This window comes from Coffea arabica, chromosome 3c (assembly GCF_036785885.1).
Source record: "Coffea arabica cultivar ET-39 chromosome 3c, Coffea Arabica ET-39 HiFi, whole genome shotgun sequence".
Lineage (NCBI taxonomy): Eukaryota > Viridiplantae > Streptophyta > Magnoliopsida > Gentianales > Rubiaceae > Coffea > Coffea arabica.
The window spans coordinates 12,044,491-12,063,478 of record NC_092314.1 but is presented as its reverse complement, the minus strand read 5'-3'; the positions used below and the strand labels follow the sequence as shown (position 1 = coordinate 12,063,478).

The 18,988-nt window shown below is 38.4% G+C and overlaps 1 protein-coding gene across 1 annotated transcript; it reads right to left on the bottom strand.

Annotated features, from left to right (window-relative positions):
* Positions 1-4,991: 4,991 nt before the first annotated feature.
* On the bottom strand, positions 4,992-7,291 carry LOC113734597 (2-methylene-furan-3-one reductase-like). The gene is made up of 4 exons (XM_027261199.2): positions 6,957-7,291; positions 6,520-6,840; positions 5,599-5,758; positions 4,992-5,504 (listed from the first exon to the last, which is right to left on the bottom strand). The coding sequence occupies exons 1-4, from the start codon at positions 7,173-7,175 to the stop codon at positions 5,233-5,235; spliced, it is 972 nt and encodes a 323-aa protein (XP_027117000.1). The 5' UTR covers positions 7,176-7,291; the 3' UTR covers positions 4,992-5,232.
* Between the last annotated feature and the right edge of the window lie 11,697 nt (positions 7,292-18,988).

Below are 18,988 nucleotides of genomic sequence, written 5' to 3'. Positions count from 1 at the left end.
TTCAATTGGTAGGAACATTAATCAATTAACAAACTCCATTTTTTCCCCTTCCCTCCTCGTAAGACATAATCTCCTTCGAACCAACTCAAAACTAGCAAAGCAAATAAGATGACAGATTCCCACACTTCAGTTCAGCGTTGGGTACTTTCAGGATGGAATTGGCATCAAAATGGATTCCAGACAACGATAATGGTAGTTTAATCGTGCTTTTCTCAAGTTAAACTCTGCCAGCCAGAAAACCACTACGTAATTATGCAACGATTTTGTGGCAAGATAACCATCACTAAAGCAGAGGGAATCAACTAATGATGACTTATTATCTATGACAATATGTCCATCACTAGCTGAGGGAATCAACTAAAGCTGAGGGAATCACGTGAACGAGAAAGTCTCAACTAATAATGGACATATTGTCATAACTACTACTGAAGTTGTGATATGATTCTTGAAACGCCGAGACGAATCAAGAACGTGACGCACAAGCCCGGATCTAGGTTAGGAATCACGTTTGGTGACGGAGTCTGTAATCTATCTTGGACCGCACAAGAGAGACTAGAACGGGTAGAACAACGCCACAATCAAGGGGACTACTTGATTGATAAGTTGACGAACCACCTTAGGGCAACTCTAAGATGTTCAATATTGGCTTCACAAGCCAAGGGGAGCTCTTTCATTCGTGAAAGAAATCTTATCCCAATACTAGTTGGGATATTTACGGAGTCTGAATCCATTAGATGAGGTCAGGGGACAAGCTCTTGGGCCAAACTGGTGTGAAATACAGATACAAGTTGCAATGACTCCACGTGAGCAATTGATTAGACCATATGGTTTACAACAAACGATTCAAGATGCACTTGGTGCACCAATTGCTTGGCCTTGTCATTTGGTGAGATATGCACTTAAATACATTGCGGATTTTCTGGAATTTTAGTTCTAGTTATGATGATCTAATGATCCCCTTGGTCTTTGTGCACAGGTGGAACCAGCTGAAGAATGATAGGGACTTCGTGGTTATGCCTGAGGACTCTCAACAAAATGGAAAGTTTGGAAGCTACTTCTACTTCTTTCAACTTATTAGGGATGAGAGTCTTTTATTTTGTGCTTCCGATAGAGCTTTCAAGTTATTGTAAATGAGAATCTTTCGGTACTGGTTTGATATTTTAGTACTTGCTTTTAGCACTTGTTTGCGATTTTAGTATTTGCTATGTTTGTACTTGTTATCGACTTTTAATTCAATGAATTATATTTCAGTATCGACTTCTTCTTTTACATTGCTATATGCATTCTGCTCTTTGGGATAAATTTACAAGTCCCTTGGGATTCTGGTTGATGGAATGTATAGCAGGGAGGACTAATTGCAGGTTGCTTCCATATAAAAAAAAAAACAGAGAAAATTCTCCAGGCAATTAAAAGTGTCAGCATAGCTTAAGCTTCGAAAAACACTAATAACAAATGGGCATGTCGTCCAACACATTGTAGATTCACATGGCTATGTGTCCTTAAAGCCGTATATTAAGACAACTCAAGATGCCTTCATAAATTTGATATCCTAATGATTCCCTACTGATGTCCTAACGCTATACAGACACTTTCGATTATCACAAAAAAAGGATTTTGTTGGCAGAGGTAAAGATATAGCAGCATGGTTTGCCTGACACATTTGAATGCTGCTAAAGATTTGAGGCTATCCCCACATTGGAAGGGACAACACTCATCCTGGGTGTCAGGATAGATAAAGTGTCAGGTTAGATATTATATACTGACACCTTTAAATGCCGCTAAAGCCTTTTTTGTTGTAGTGTCAAAATTCCTCCTTTCCAAGGCAAGTCCGATCCAGAGGCTTACCTAGAGTGGGAGAGGAAGATGGAACTTATCTTTGAATGCCAATCTTATTCAGAGAGTCACAAGGTTAAGCTTGCAGCTATTGAATTCACCGATTACGCTGCAATTTGGTAGGATCAACTTCATTCAAGTCGGAGGAGAAATGATGAGCATCCCGTAAGGACATGGGATGAGCTCAAGAGATTGATGCGAAAACGCTTCATTCCAGCTTACTACCATAGAGATTTGCACAACAAATTGCAAATTCTTACTCAAGGTAGTTTGACGGTTGAAGATTATTTTAAGGAAATGGAAATGGCCATGATGAGGGCTGATGTTCATGAGGATTTGGAGGCCACTATGGCCAGATTTTTGCGTGGATTGAGGGACGAAATTGCTGAGATTGTGGAGCTGCATCATTACCTTGATTTAAGCGAGTTGTTGGATAAGGCGGTAAAGGTAGAAAGGCGCCTCAAGCGGAGGGGTAACACTTGCTCAAATTCCAACTATCAAGCTGCCACTTGGCAAAGTTCGCCTTCAAGAGGTAAGGACAAGACCGTAGGGATTTCTCAACCACCAAAATCGAGGCCCTATGATGCTAGACTAGCACCTAAGGCCGAGAAAGAAGCTAGCCAAAGAGCTCCAAAATCGCGAAGTCGGGATGCTAAATGCTTCAAGTGCCAAGGCTTCGGACACATAGCATCTCAATGTCCCAACCAAAGGGCCATGCTTATCTTGCCTAATGGGGAAGTGGTGTCCGATGATGAGGATGATTGTGAAGAGATGCCACCTTTAGTAGAAGAAAGCGACCACTCAGAGGAAGAATTGCCATGTGAAGGGAATGTTGGTGTCTTGGTTGCCAGGAAAGTATTTGCTGCCCGAGCTTTAAAGGATGAGGGTGAGCAAAGGGATAACTTGTTCTACACTCGTTGTCACATCAAAGACAAGTTGTGTAGTCTAATAATTGATGGAGGGAGTTGTGCAAACGTAGCAAGCTTGTTCATGGTTGAGAAATTATCTCTTTCAACCGTTAAGCACCCTCAACCATATCGACTTCAATGGTTAAATAACAATGATGGTGAACGAGTTTTTAGACAAGTGAAGGTCCCATTCCGCATTGGTAGGTATGAAGATATGGTGGTATGTGACGTGGTACCCATGCAAGCATGTCACCTGATCTTAGGACGACCTTGACAATACGACAAAGTTGTCCACTTCGATGGTCGATCTAACAAGTATTCTTTCATGCATGGTCGTCAAAAGATTACTCTTGTTCCTCTTACCCCCCAACAAGTCCAAGAGGATCAACTGAGGTTACATGAAGAGTATGAGTTAGAGTGTGAGTTGAGAAAACAAGAAAAGAGTGAGATTGAGAGTAGTGAAGGGAGAAAAGCACTAGTGAGTTTGGCTAAAGGGATGTATAAAGATATGAAGCATAGTTTGTTAGTAAGGGCTGAGTGTGACAAAGTTTTTTCTTGTAACTTTACTAACACAATTGCTCCTAGTTTTGCTTCCTTTTTGCAAGTTAGCCACCCGGATATGCAATTGCATGCCAGTGGATTGTGGGAAGATGTTCCACGCCAATTTGAGGATCCATACCTCATTGATACACAAGCCTTGAAGCTGGTCCGTGAGCTTCATCGTATTACAACTGGTCCTTTCCAGCGTCGCACATGGTGGTCCTTGTATTGGATGCAACCCTTGAATGTGATCATCGTCAGGTTGTCCCAACGACATGTCACTCATCTTGTGACCCTTCGTGCTTCGATTTGTGGGCAAATCGCCTTTAAGAGGAGGGGAATGATACGAGGCTAGCTGGTCTTAACATTTATCAAATCCATTTGCATCGAGCTAGAGTCATTTCATGGTGTCCTCATTGTGTCTTGGCCGAATGGTTCTCTTTATGGGCTGTTTGTGGCTTATTTCCATTGTTTTATGTCATTTGGTTGTTAATTCCAAAATTTGAGCTTGATCATCTTAGTCAATTAGTTAATAAAAGGGCTCAAGGTCATGTTGACCATAGTTAGTAGCCAATTGGAGTTAAATTCATAGAGTTAATTGGAGTTAGGGTTAAGTTCTTACTTCCTAGTTGGATTAGGAGTTTGGTCCTGTAAAAGGCTATAAAAAGCCTTTACTTTCATGTTTTATGGGATTGAAGAAAGTTGAGAAAATTTTTCCAGATTTCTTTCACGAATGAAAGAGCTCCCCTTGGCTTGTGAAGCCAATATTGAACATCTTAGAGTTGCCCTAAGGTGGTTCGTCAACTTATCAATCAAGTAGTCCCCTTGATTGTGGCGTTGTTCTACCCATTCTAGTCTTTCTTGTGCGGTCCAAGATAGATTACAGACTCCGTCACCAAACGTGATTCCTAACCTAGATCCGGGCTTGTGCGTCACGTTCTTGATTCGTCTTAGCGTTTCAAGAATCATATCAAGTTGCACTTCAGTCAATAAAAGAAAACTTTTGAGCATCTCGATTGACAAATCTTTTAAGTTGAAATCACTCATTTCTATGTCCAAAAAAAAAGAAAAAAGAAGACTTTGAGGGTTGGTTTATCCCACATCTCGGGTCTAAGAAACAAGATTGTTTGTTAAGCAACTAAAATTTCATTTTGCGCCCTTTTGAATGATATTTGTATCTCAAACTTTTATTTTTGAATATTTTGTGCTTTAAAGTTATTAATAACTATGAAATTGCACCTCAAAATTTAATTTTGAATGTTTTTCACCCTAAAGTCAATAATTCATCCCAAATTACTGTGGTTTCAATCAATATTAATGTCATTGTAGGAGTAATATGTACCTATGCATTGGCTTCTTAGCTATAAAAGTGGGATTGGTGCTTTAGAATATCCGCACACCCAACCAAAAAAAAAGAGTAAATCTTTCCTACACTGATGGTATATACATTATTATCGTTGAATTCATGACATGTATGCAAAAGTTGAATTTTAAATTCAAATTTTGTATAATTGTCATTTATCCAATACTGATAGTGTATACACTGTCAGTGTAGGAAAGATTAATTCAAAAAAAAGAAAAAAAGAGTGAATGTATATGTGGTCTAGAGCACTTTGATTTGTAATATGAGTTGTTGGTGTAATTTGAGACACTTTGTTTTTAATAGAACTACTAGCAATTACATTTTATTATTATTATTAGTGAAACAAGTAAAACCGCAATATCTTTTCATTTATTCCAATACATGTCTTTTATATATATATATAAATGGTCTTGGTTTCTGTTTATATTCCTTTCCACTTTACCACCCAATCCAACTCTCCCTTCTACTTACATGTCTATCCATGCTACTAGTACCATATTAAAAGAAAAGAAAGAATGGCAATCTAGAATTCTTATTAGTAAAAGGCCATGATTGCGTTCAGGTATTGGAGAGGGCAATGATTCTTGATCATGGAATCGGATATATGACCACCTTGCCGGTAGCTCTGCCACATTGAAGATGGGAAAATGCTTCAATGGTGTGAGAGAATGGGAAAGGGCTTTTAGGGTCCATCACCGGCTTCAGCTTCTTCTCCTCTATGAGAGGTTTGAGTCTGGTTAAGACAGAACCAGTTGAAGTGACCACAAACACGAAAGCAGGGGGAACCACCGACTGGCCCCCCACGATTGTCACCACTCTTCCGCCTTCTTTTAAAGCCTTGATACCCCTATCAGCCTCACCTGCTCATTTTCGCACATTTGCAAAATGAATTGCTAGTTAGCACCAGAACTTTTACCTACTGTCCAGAACAGAGAGCAAGGGATTCATTCTTACCAACGGTATCATATACCACGTCAAATTTCTCTGGCAAATCTTCATACTTGTTGCTTTTGTAGTCGATAGCCAAATCAGCCCCTAAGGTTTTAAGTAACTCCAGTTTCCCAGCGCTACAAGTTGCTGCTACTTTGGATGCACCAAACACATGCTTTGACAGCTGCCGCATATCAAGAAATCGTTTCAGTCATGCATGAATTTAGGTAGTACTATGATTTATCTTCGGTTCTAAGCAAAAGTTAGGCTGTCAATGGGACCCAAAAAAAGGCCATTGAGCCTAAGTCTTAATTAAACCAGCTGAGATTGGATATAAATATTATGTCCGAATTAAATATGAGTTGAACTTGGGTCATATTAATTAAGTTCAAACTCGATTAAGATATAAAATGTTAATAATTTATATATAAATTTATAGTAATTCATAATTATATAATATATATTATATATAATTATGTATTTTATTATGAGTTTGAGTCGAACCCAATTTGAGTCTAAAACTCATAAAATGCGAGTTGAGTTTGATTTTTTTAATTTGAATTCGAAACACAAAAACTTGTATAATTTGTGAGTCAAGAATGAGGTTGCCAAAATTCGATTCTAAAGCCTAATTAACACCCCTATAAAAGGTCAGTCTTCAGAACTACTTTTAATTTATCTAGCAACTCAAAAGCCAAACCTAAAATTGCTATGAAGGTTCTGCCAAATCTGAAAATTTGATTGATACATACATACACTAATTTTTTTGCTAGGAAGGTTCATTGTCTCTGCCAAGGATGACTTAGTACGGAAATGCTACCACTTGTTGTTTATTGGTTCTCAAAAATTAACACTGATTCCTTGGAACTGACCAACTAGGTCTGATTTTTTCCAGGTGTTTTAAAGTATTGAAAATTAAGAGGAAAAAGTGAACGCATAAAATACCTGAATGGTGAAAGTTCCAACTCCACCAGCACCACCCAGGACAAGAACTGATTCACAAGCTGAAAGCCTAGCGCTTTCAAGGCCCTCGTATGCTGTTTCAACGGCAAGAGGAAGACTAGCTGCCTCGGCAAAACTCAGATTCTTGGGCTTCAAAGCTAATACCTTTTCCTCCGCTGCAGTGTACTCCGCCAGTGTCCCACATCCCTTTGGGTTCAAAGCATGCTCGTGAACGTCTCCGTATACTTCATCCCCGACCTTGAATTCCTTCACTTTGCTTCCAACTCTAACCACCACGCCCGCCACATCATATCCCGCTACAGTCTACCCGATCAAAAAACCAAAAAAAAAAAAAAAAACACAGTAAATCTACACAAGGACTATCTATCTAGTAACTAAAACAAACAACAATTTTTTCCAGAAAAAAACAGGGTGTTTACCGGCGGAGGCGAATCAGTGGCCTTGAATTCACCATACATGCGTTTGAAGTCGACTGGATTCAGGGACGCAGCAACTACTTTGATCAAGACCTGGTTATCATTTACGTCAGGAACATCAACCTCGGATTCCAATTTAAGGACATCTTCGGGTTTTCCATATTGGCCATAGACCCAGGCCTTCATTTTGGAGGGGACGTTAACTGGAGTACTAGTTGCCATGGCTGAATAATTTGGCTGAGATCTGCTACTACTTCTTTCACTCTCTCTCTCTTTCTAGGTTATGTATGGGATGGCAATGGCCTCATTTTTACACACTTTGATGATTTTAGGATTTGAAATTGTGTAAATGAAAAATTAAAGAGGGTGGTGGAGGCATTAGTTAGTGGTGGGCTCACTGCTTTTGGACTTTAAAATTGGGTGCCGGCTCCTGCGGATTATTGCATGACAAGCCGCTGTTAATGGCACAGCCGGATTTAACTTTCGCACCAATTTTAACGCAAAGTATCCTTCTCATGTCCATTTGGATTTAATAGATACATTTTTAGCATTTTAACAAAAATTCTTTTTGACAAAAAAAATTGCATCAATAAAATTGTTGAAATTCGTCCAGTATCATTTACTTGACAAACGTAAGGAAGGTAGGTAATACTTTTAAAAGTTTAGAAATGCTCAGTGATATTAAGAAAAACTTTAGGGAAGGTTGCTGATATTATGTCTTATTTAATTGGCAAATTGTATGTGTTACTTGTGTATGTTATTAATTAGGTGAAAATGTCCCAATGGTTCTCAAACTATTATAAAGTTCAACTTTGGACCCTTCAACTATTAATTAATAAGTTTTAGCTTTCTAACTAAATAAAACATATAATTCTAATCATTCCGTCAACTTGAGTCGTTATATTTAGCAGAGATATAGGATTCATGAGATGGGTAAAATGCTCCCATGGCTCTTAAACTATTACAAATTTCAACTTTTGCCTCTCTAACTTGTCTAGGCCTTCTGTCAACTTGAGTCGTTAATTCGAAGTGAAACATCTACTGATAAAGAATCCAAGATACACCCAACCAACTAGTTGTTAGACAAATAAAGAAAGTTTAGATGTAGTAATGTAAAGTTTGGAGGAATCTCCCTAGAGAATTGATTATTTGAGAGATTTAGAAAATTCAATCTTGGAAGGGAACCAAGGCTTGTTGGAATATTCCCAAAAAATGAATTATATGCTAGATTTATGCCATTAAAAGAACTACATGAACCCAATTAATCTGGAACAATACTAAAAATGAGTTAATTCCAGATGAAGATAACTCAATTTTTCAAGTTGCCTATTCTTGCTAGAATTTCTATTTAGGTTTTGGGTTTTCAATTGATTTTGGTGAAGTTCAGCAATTAGAGATTTGGTAAACTAGTTTGTGAGTCAAAACAAGTTTACCATAACACATGTCCTATGAAGATGAAAATGCCCCTCGGTTATGCCCCTACAGCGCACATGGTGAAGTTTCCATTCAACATAATGACTCAAGTTGACAGAAGGGCTAGGATTATGGCTCTATTTGGATTCCTCAATTTTTGGAAAGTAATAGATGGACAAAAATAATTTCAAAAACACCACATCCATACAATATACAAAAATAATTCCAAATATATATTAAAAAAAATACACCACCACCACCCATCACTCTCCACCATCACCACCACCACCTTATTGCCACCACCCCATACCCATACCCATACCCATGACCCTCCCTCCTTTCTCCTCTCTTTCTCTCTCTCTCTCCCCATCTTTCCTCCCTCTCTCCTTCTCCTTCTCCCTTCTTCCTTCTCCTCTCTCTCATTCTCCCTACCCTTTCCCTGCCCCCCAATTCCCCCTCCCATCCACTGACTGCAATCTTCCTGGTCGTCACCAAATTTGATCGTGACTAGAAGGTCACGGCCAAAGGCTGCGACTCATGGCTTCTGGTCGTGACCTTTCTGGTAGTGACTAAGAAGGTTGCAGCTAGAGTGGTGGCTAGAGTCGCAGTCACCACTCGCGAGTGGGAGAGGGGTTAGGGTCGGGGGAAAGGAGGGGAGGGGGGAGAAGGGAGAGGAAAGAGCGAGGAGGAGGAGGGGAAGGAAAGAGAGAGGAAGAGGAGAGGAAGAGAAAGGAGAGAGGGGAGAGGAGGAGGGAGGTGTAAAATTTGAAAAAAAAAAGATACCCCACAAAGTTGTAAATTATAAAAATAACCCAAAATATATTTTAAAAATACCTTTAAAAACAATCCAAAACATATTTACAGTAAAAGTTTTTCATATACACAGTTACAGTAAAGTTTTTAAAAAACACCTCCAAAAAACAACTAATCGAAACAGATCCTACATGTTTTAATTAGTTGGAGTGGTAAAATTTATCAATTAATAGGTGGGGAAACCAAAAGTTGAAGTTTATAATACTTTGAGGGCCACTGTTGCACATGTTGTGCTATTATTGTTAAATATAACATCTCAAGTTGATGGAAGGATTAAGATTATATGTTTTAATTAGTTGAAGGACTAAAACTTATCAATTAATAATTGGACGGTCAAAAATTAAATTTTATAACAATTTGAGGGCCACTGGGGCATTTTATCCTATTAATTATTGTCAACAAATTACTCCTATGCACATACATAGATTGAACTTCTACAAATTGACATGGATAAATACTAATTTTTACTGAAACTCAATACCGTATTATTTTCATCATTGCTTCGGATACAGTTACAAATTTAGTGAGATTAAAATAAATTTATACCTAATATAATCATTTTTTTTGTTTTGGCCAGTCAGGAGACGTGCCCCACTCACCAATAGGTAGATCCATAAGTGAAAAGCACAATTTTATAAGTGGATAGATATCCTTCTCCAAAGAACTTGGCTTCCATACTTCAATTTTCGACAAATTTCTTCAACATGATGAAGGAAAATTCGATTTAAAACTTCTGTACTCCTAAAGCTGCGTATCGCGGATTCAAACTTATGATCCAGCAGTATACATTTTGAACGATATGTTGTGATGAAATCCACACCAACCTGGGTGAAGAGCCATGCAAGTCCAATTGTGGCCAAAATTGAAAAAAAAAATGCTTATATTAGGTAACAAAGAAATTATTCTTACCTGCGAGTAACTGTGCCCCAACTGACCAAAAAGATATTTCTTTTAGGTGTTGAGTTTCGAAAAAACTGCTGTATTTATCCTTGCTAATTTGTATAAGTTCAATATATGTATGTGCATTAATATACTAGCAATAACACCCATGGTGCTTTTGGGAAGTTGTTCAGGAGCAACTTGTCTTTTTATGCAAGTGGAGGCCACATCCATCTCTTATGATGCAGGGATCTTCCTCAATTTCAGTCTTAAAATCAGTGCAGATAATTGAAGGAGAAACAAATCTCACCTTCGCTAGAGCTAGCAGGTAAGTATTTCATTCCTGAATTTTACTCTTTTTTTAAACTTTTTTTAATATTTTTGATGGCATAGTGAGGAAGAAAAACAGAGATTTTAAATTATTCGACAAACAAATGGAGCAAGAAAGAAAAGAGATAACAAAGTACAAAGATGTCTGGATAGAAAATTATTTGAAATAATTATTGTAGTATTTTTGTGATATAATGTATGTGAAATAAAAAATTAAAAAATTAAAAAATGATTGAAAAACGTGTTTAATATGCAATTAAATAATATTTTGACAAAAAAACACACATGCATTGGAACCTGGAATTAAGGGTGGCAATTAGGTCAAAAACGAATTGGCAGGTCAGGTTGAGACCCATGTACAATAGATAACTAGCTGACCCGAACATGACCTGCCAACCCGCAACGAGTCAGGATGCTTGGCCTGAATCCGAAATTTTTGGGTTGGCAGGTCACCCGAAACATAATTTCAATTTACTAATTTAACACTATAGTTTCTAACAGAACTAATTTTGGACAAGACTAATTACATAATCAAGTAATAAAAATTTCGATAAAATAATCCCAAACCAGATCTCAAATAAATTAAAACACCATAAAAGTGTTTTATCCAAAATCGGATTTAAAATAAATGAAGACATTATAAAAGTAGAAAATAATATAATACATCACTTGTCCAAGCAAAATAATTCCAACTTCACACAAGTTAAACAAATTCATTTAGGATTAAGTGGTTAATGCCTTTGAAAAAAAAAAAGAATAACTTAGTTTAGTTAGATAAAATATTTTCATATTTATTAAATTATTTTAATTCATAAACGGGTTATCAGGTCAACCCATGGATGATCTGAATTCAACCTGTTTTCTTTTCGAATTCATCGAGTTCGATCCGATTCTAACTCGAACCTGCGAAAGTTCAACTCAAACCCATTAATTTCATATTAGGTTCGTGTCATTTTTTCAAGTTGTGTTAAAAATTGCCACACTTGCCTGGAATAATCGGGAAGTCATTTCAAGTTTAGAAAAGAGAAAGTGAAGGAAAGAAGCATTTGATGATTTGGGCTGAAAAATGGGTATGTGCTCGGTGGACCTTGATGAAGTTGACGGGCCTGAATTTGGAGATGTGGATCCCATGTTAGTAAAAACACGTAGTATTAAGTCCATGTGCTTTGGCACCAACTGCTTGGTAGCCACTAAGACTGTCCTAGTGGGGGTGAGAGGCAAGGGTACCGTATATTTGCTAATTAATTGTGACAATCACTTTCAAGTGGCTTCTTTCCGGGATTCCTCCGTCGGTTAGATTTCTTCTCAAACTAGAGTAGGTAACACAAATATTATCGTTGCAACTTACTTTGAAAATTTAGCTAACATGTTATCTCAAATTTCTTATTTAACCCCAAAACTTGGTTATGTTTTAATTTTACCATTTTTATATAGTATTACATACCACAAGAATATAAAAATATTTCCTAGTAAAATCATCTCCCTTGTTATGACTTATGACAATATATTTTTCTATAATTTTTGAAAATTTAATATTTTTTCTATAATTTTTCTATTGTTATAGTTATATGTCTTTTAATATTAATAGTTTTTGTAAATTTTATGATTTTTTTAAATATTAAAAATATTAAAACCATAGGACTTGCAACCCAGGCTCAAGGCTTTTAGGTGGAGGCAAAACGCCTTACCCCAGGCAAGGCGTTTTAAAACACTAGACCAACGGCATGAATAGTGAGAAGCCTTGGATGTTATCAATTACCGTTGCAAGGTCCTACTGCAATCTAAGAGAGAAGCGAATTGGATTGATTAACAACTAAGTAAGATATGACAAATTTTCATTCAATTTAAACTAGCCAAATTACCCAAGTGATTACACACTTAAACAAGTAGAAAGTAAAAGAGCTAAAGTAATGAAATCACATAAATGGGCAAGTAAAAAACAATAAATTAAAAAGAAAACAAACCAACTGATATGGCACCTCTTTCCACTCTCAAGTTTTACCAAACTTGGGAGTTCAACCTACTAAATGTTTCTTCCAATATTGTGAAACAAACCAATTTGTACAAAGAAATGCTCTAGTTGTACTAAGAGATTTTACAACTCTCCCTTGCTAACTCTCTCTACATTACAATTGAATGCTCACCCAAATAATAACGAACACCTGAACTTTTCAACCTCACAAAGAACCACAAGTCCACAAGAAATGAGTATTTTCTCATAAATTCACTCTAAAAAACTTGTATTCAATGTAGGCAAAAGTTGCTCTAATATTTCAGGCCTTCGGGTATTTATAGAAGATAAAAATTTGGTCCAAGAAACTCTCCAATGATCAGGAAAAAAAAAAGGCTGTTAAAAACTAGCTATTGAAACTATCGACCGTTTGAATCAAATGCTCTGCATCCATCACGCTTCTGACACCGGCTCGGACGATCGATCTAAATATATACTATCTGACAGATATGTCCGAAAGAGATCAGTAGCTTCCCAAGTTTTCATTTAATTTTCGAACGGCTGATAGAGTCAGTTAGCGTCTGATACTTCATTCAATGATACTTGCTTCAATGTTCGGATGATCAACCCTTCACTATGTGCTTGATGTTGTATTCGATGATAAGGGATGTTTCTATTGTGGTGCTTCGGACATCTAATGAAATAATTATGCCTTCAAAACTGTGTCCGATGCTAAGCGACAATTTTAATTCCTTCTCATTTTTCATCATTTCTTTTTCCAAATATTTGAGCACCTGTTCTAACAAAATTCTTGTTAAAAACATTAGTCGAAAATATCATTTTGGCTTGTTAATAATCAAAACCAAGATTGATCAACTTAACTTTTCAATCTCTCTCTTTCTGATGATGACAAACAAAATGATGATTTTTTTTTATCAAATTGTTAATCATCAAAACCAAGGGTTGATCGGTTTAAATCTTCAATTTCTCTCTTTTTTGATGATGACAAACAAAATGATAATTTTTTTATCAAATAAACTCCCCCTTACTCAATGGTATCTCAAAGATAATTAAATAGAATTCAAGTAAAACTCCCTTTAAGTAAAAGCCCAACATTCAAAGAAATATCATTCAATCTTCTCTCCCTTTTGACAATATTAGAAATAAAGTATGTAAGCAAGAATTGCAAGTAACTCCCTCTAAGATCAAGAGCATTGTATAGTCAAGCACATTGTAAGCTACCAAAGCAACCTAATATTTTCAAATGGCATAACAAAGAGACTCCTCATAAGATAAAGCATTGGGCTCCCACTCAATTATGGCAATATTGATTTTGGCTTTTATCTTTCATCAACTATCTTGTACTTAAAATAAACATATAAATCAAGTAAGTACAGAGGGATTAATTAAATTTAAAGAATTACTTCCCTTCAAAAGCATATCATCAAGTATATACAAGAGAATTCATGTAAAAGATAATTTCCAAATTAATTTTTGCTCACCCTTAATATTTTCCTCCTATTTCAAAAAAATATGTATTAATAAGTACCAAGAAATTCATAAAAGTATCACAAAAAAAGAGTTATCATCAGTGAAACATATATGATAGAACTTTTTCATTAGATGTGAGGCTAAGAGCTTATTTACGTATCCAATCAAACTGATTATGATAGAAGATTTGAAATTCACTAGATGGATATCTAATTGATTTTCATACATGATGTTAACATTCTAGATGTAGCATTTAAATATAAATTAGAAAGTAACATCATAATCATTTCACTTGCATAAAATAATATGCTAATTTTAACTAAATTATGGTAGAATGTTCTCACACTTTAAACAAGGAGATACATTATACCTAATAGTTAAACTATGTCAAAATTAAATAACTAGCATAGTCCACATACAAAACTTCAAGCAAGTTAAACAGAAAAATTTTCAACCAAATAAAGTCTTTTTAATAAAAAAAAGTTTCCCTCTCAAGTCATGAACTAATTTAGAAAATATTGAGAGTTATCATAATCAAACATTTATATGTTCAATCAATTCAAATCACATTTTTACACATAAAACTTGTATGCATAGATATCAAAATAATTAGGCATTCCAAAAATATATGATCTATCCTCATAAGAGTGCAAATTTGGTTACATTTTTTTTTTGAAGCAAGTTTTAATTCTTATTCCACAAAGACAATCAATAAGTTCCGCTTACATACGCCGAAATTTCCGAACTGAATGCACGCCTAATCTATCCAGCCTGATTGCCACGCGGGCCAACCTCGGGAACATACGAAAGCATTCATAGACTTTGACCTGCTGCTCAGGATGAGCTACACCCACATTGGACAATGCATCAGCTACTGTGTTAGCCTCCCTATAATAGTGTGAGAATCGAGTAGGATCCTCGACTAACTACCAAATCTGCCGGACCTCGCGTCGGATCTGCCACGGGTACTGAATTCGCCGCTGGAGAACCCCAACTAAAGCCAATGAATCCGATTGCACCCATAGATTAGTAAAACCCCTATGAACACACGTTTGGAGCCCAATCAAAAGGGCCATAGTCTTTGTGCGAAGACAAGTAGTTATTCCAAAGAAGGCCGAAAATGCAACCAGGGGTAGCCCCGTTGAACCCCGAAGGACCCCACCCCCTCCACCCACTCCCGGATTACCTTTCGAGCATCCATCCATATTCAGTACTAACCTTCTCATCTCCTTCGCCTCCCAGCGTACAAATTTGAAGCTAACACTGGCAAGCGAATTTGACCAATCATACAGCTGGCAAAATGTTTGCACCCTAATCCTTTCTTTGAACTGAATCTCCATAATGGATTTAATTTCCGAGAATATGGCTTGACAAATGGCAGAAGACCGCATATGTTCACCCTCAAACATTGTTTTATTCCTAGCCTTCCAAATATGCCAGCAGGTAAAACTTGGCAGAATAAGGAAAATAAAACGTCGCGTCTCCGACTCGTGTGATCGCAACCACCAGTCAACTATGCGAGCTCGCAGTGAAGACCTCGGGGAATTAAAACCACATAGACCACCAAAATAAGTCCAAACCTCCAACGCTATGTGGCCAGCAGAGAATACAAGCTCAATTGATTCCTCCGCCCCAACTTGACAACACCAATATTTAGAAAGCAAATGAAACCCAAGTCTACATAAAGTATCCGGTAGCGGCAACCTCCCTATCAATAACCGCAATATAAAAATGACACTTCAAAGGGATCCGAGGGTGCCAAACCTTAGAGAGGACCACCGACGTGTTACGGGCCTGCCGTACATCCCGGAAAGCAAAGGCTAATGTGAATTTTTCAGATATCGTTGGCAACAAAATGACTTCATCGGCACATCGCCCGTCAGGGATCGGGTGCTATAAAATGGAGGAAACAATGTCCCGTGGCAAGGTTTGATACAAGAGATTTACATCCCAATGCCCATTTGAAGTGCAATTCCGAAACGAGAGAGTTGGATCAACTGACGCTCTAAGGAATAAGGCACCACTGCCCAACCAGTTGTCGTACCAAAAGTGACACAACCCGTCGTTGACTAACCAAACCATAGACAGTTCTACGTGTCGGTTCACGTTTAACATCCGCCTCTAGACTGCCGAATTTGTCAACCTCATTTCTGCTTGACAAGGGTGGATCCTTCTGCAGTACTTTGCTTGCATGAAAGCAGCCCACAATGACGATCCCGTTCGAAAACTCCACCATAGTTTACAAGAGAAAGCTGAATAGACGTCCATAAGCCTCCGAAACCGTACTCCACCCTTCTCAACTGGGTAGCACAGTTGAGACCACCATATCCAGTGGAACTTCAACTCTTCGGGTGAAGATCCCCACAGGAAGTTCGAGCAAACCTTCTCTATAGTGTTAGACACCTTGCCAGGGATCACAGCCGCGAACAGCAAGTGAACTGGCATCGATGACAACACGTGCTTGATTAGCACCATCTTGCCTCCCGTAGACAGAAACTTTGATTTCCATGACAGAACCCTTCCTAGAATAAACTGACACACTTCACCATAATATGATGATTTACACCTCCCAAAGTACAACAGAGACCCTAAATAACGTATAGGGAAGGGTTGCCAAGTAAACCTCGTAACACGTTCAATCACTCTTTTTCTAGCTAGCGACAATGATGGATGAATCAAGTAGCCACTTTTCTAAGCATTTATCAGCTGCCCTGAGTATCGTTGATACATCTCTAACACCTGCATAATATCTTTCAAAGCAAAGGTGGACCCGTTCGCAAATATAAGCACGTCATCCGCGAATGCCAAATGAGTTACAGCGGGGCAGTTATAAGGGATTTCAAACCCCAAAAAACCCGATTGAACCATAAGGTCATTTAAGCCTCTCGACAAGACCTCAACCCCAATAATAAATAACGCCGGTGACAGTGGGTCACCCTGACGTAACCCTCTCATAGATTTAAAGAAGCCATATGACGACATGTTGATAATGATCGAGAACCACACATTAGCCAACAACCGCCATACCAGATCAATGAATCGCTCCCCGAAGCCAAACTTCCGTAAGACACCAATAATATGCAACCAAGACACCCTATCATTAGCCTTGGACATGTCTAACTTCAAGACGACATTGTCACCCCTAGCTTTTTTGTCAATACCCGATACCACCTCCTGTACTAACAAGTAGTTGTCGGATATATTCCGGCCCTTAACAAATCATGTCTGCTGGGGGGAAATAATCTTTGACAAAACACCAGCCACTCTATCAGCCAAGATCCTAGATAACAACTTATTAAAGAAGTTACACAAGCTAATCGGCCTAAATTGGGAAAGGTCCTAGGGATTCGACACCTTAGGAAGCAGCACCAGCGAGGTGGAAGTGATGAATCGAGGGAGCTCTGGCCCACAAAAAAAACTGAGTACCGCGTTATAAACATCCTGCGCAATAACTTCCCTCGCAAAGATGTAAAATTTGCCCGTAAATCCATCGGGACCAGCAGCACTATCCCCATCCATTGCCCGTACCACTCGGTGAACCTCCTCCATAGAAGGAACTGCCTCTAATTTCCCATTGTCTTCCCTCGAAATCATGTGTAGGATGAGATGCAGCATATCAGATGCAGACTCTGAGGGACCAGAGAACAAGTCAGAAAAATATGAGATTGCCTCACTTGCTATGTTAGCCTCCGCATCCACCCAAACACCACTGGACTTCTTTATTCGATATATCATTCTCTGGGCCCGTCGCTGCCTTACCACCGTATGAAAGTACCTTGAATTGCAGTTCCCATGTTGAAGCCACTTTACTCGAGTCTTTTGACTCCAAAACTTCTCTTCAATAGACAGCGCATAACGTAGCTCCACTTGAGTCTTCCTGAGCTCAATTTGGCCCTCCTCCAAATCACCTTGATCTGTGGCCTCATCTGCCCTTTGCACCGTAGCCTCCGCCTTACGAATGGCATCGAACACATTACCAAACGATTGCTTGTTCCAAACCTGAATAGCCCTCCTCGTCGCCAACAACTTAGTGCACAAAATCCGCAAGAGGGATCTACTCACTTCTTGACCCCAGGCACGTCTAATCACCTTCATGAGCTCAGGTTTAGTCGTCCAAACATTCAAGAATCGGAACGGCCTCGGCTTAGTATCTATCCGAGATGCAAATGAGATCTTCAATGGCGCATGATCCGAGGGATATGTCGCCAGGTGAACCACAGAGATGGCGGAGAAGAAATCCAAGCACTCCCCATTGACTAACATCCTATCCAATCTCTTCGAAACTCAAGCTCTACCTCTCCGATTATTACACCACGTGAAGTTAGGGCTCGAAAAGCCTACATCAAAAACCCCAACCTCTTCCATGAAGGACATGAACTCCATCCCCTCATCTACAACAAACGGGTGGCCTCCCCATTTTTCATGAGGTGCCAATATGACATTAAAGTCCCCTCCAATGCACCATGGTAGAGAGCTATGCTTATCAGCTAGTAAATCGCTCCAGAGTTCTCTTTGCTCCTCTACGGAGCACTTTGCATGAACAAAAGACATTGTGATTGACCCAGGCATCAACGGACATTGAACAGAAAGAGACAAATGTTGACCTGAATTACCAACAATGGAACACATGAAAGGACTACTGTAAAACACCCAAATATCCCCCGAGTGATTCACAATCACAAAATCAAACTGTAAGTATAACCGAATGGACTCAATTTTAGACACCCCTAGTTTGGGCTCACATATCACAACGTACTTAGCATGATGCACCTTGACTAATTTAACCAATCTTCTTAAATTAGGGGCTTTGGTCACCCCTCTAATATTTCAAAAAATGCCATTAATCATGAGATAATACCCGGAAGGAGTTATGGGAGGATGTCACGAACCGAATCTGTCTATCCGAGGGAAAATGAGCGCGCATACCCTTCCCTCTCGCTTGTTTGGCATCTCTCTCAACTGCCTCCAATTGGTCAATGTTCAAAGCTCTCACCGATGACTCCCCCGACCTCTCTTGACGAACAATCAAACGTACTTAGCATGATGCACCTTGACAAATTTAACCAATCTTCTCAAATTAGGGGCTTTGGTCACCTCTCTAATATTTCAAAAAATGCCATTAATCATGAGATAATACCCGGAAGGAGTTATGGGAGGA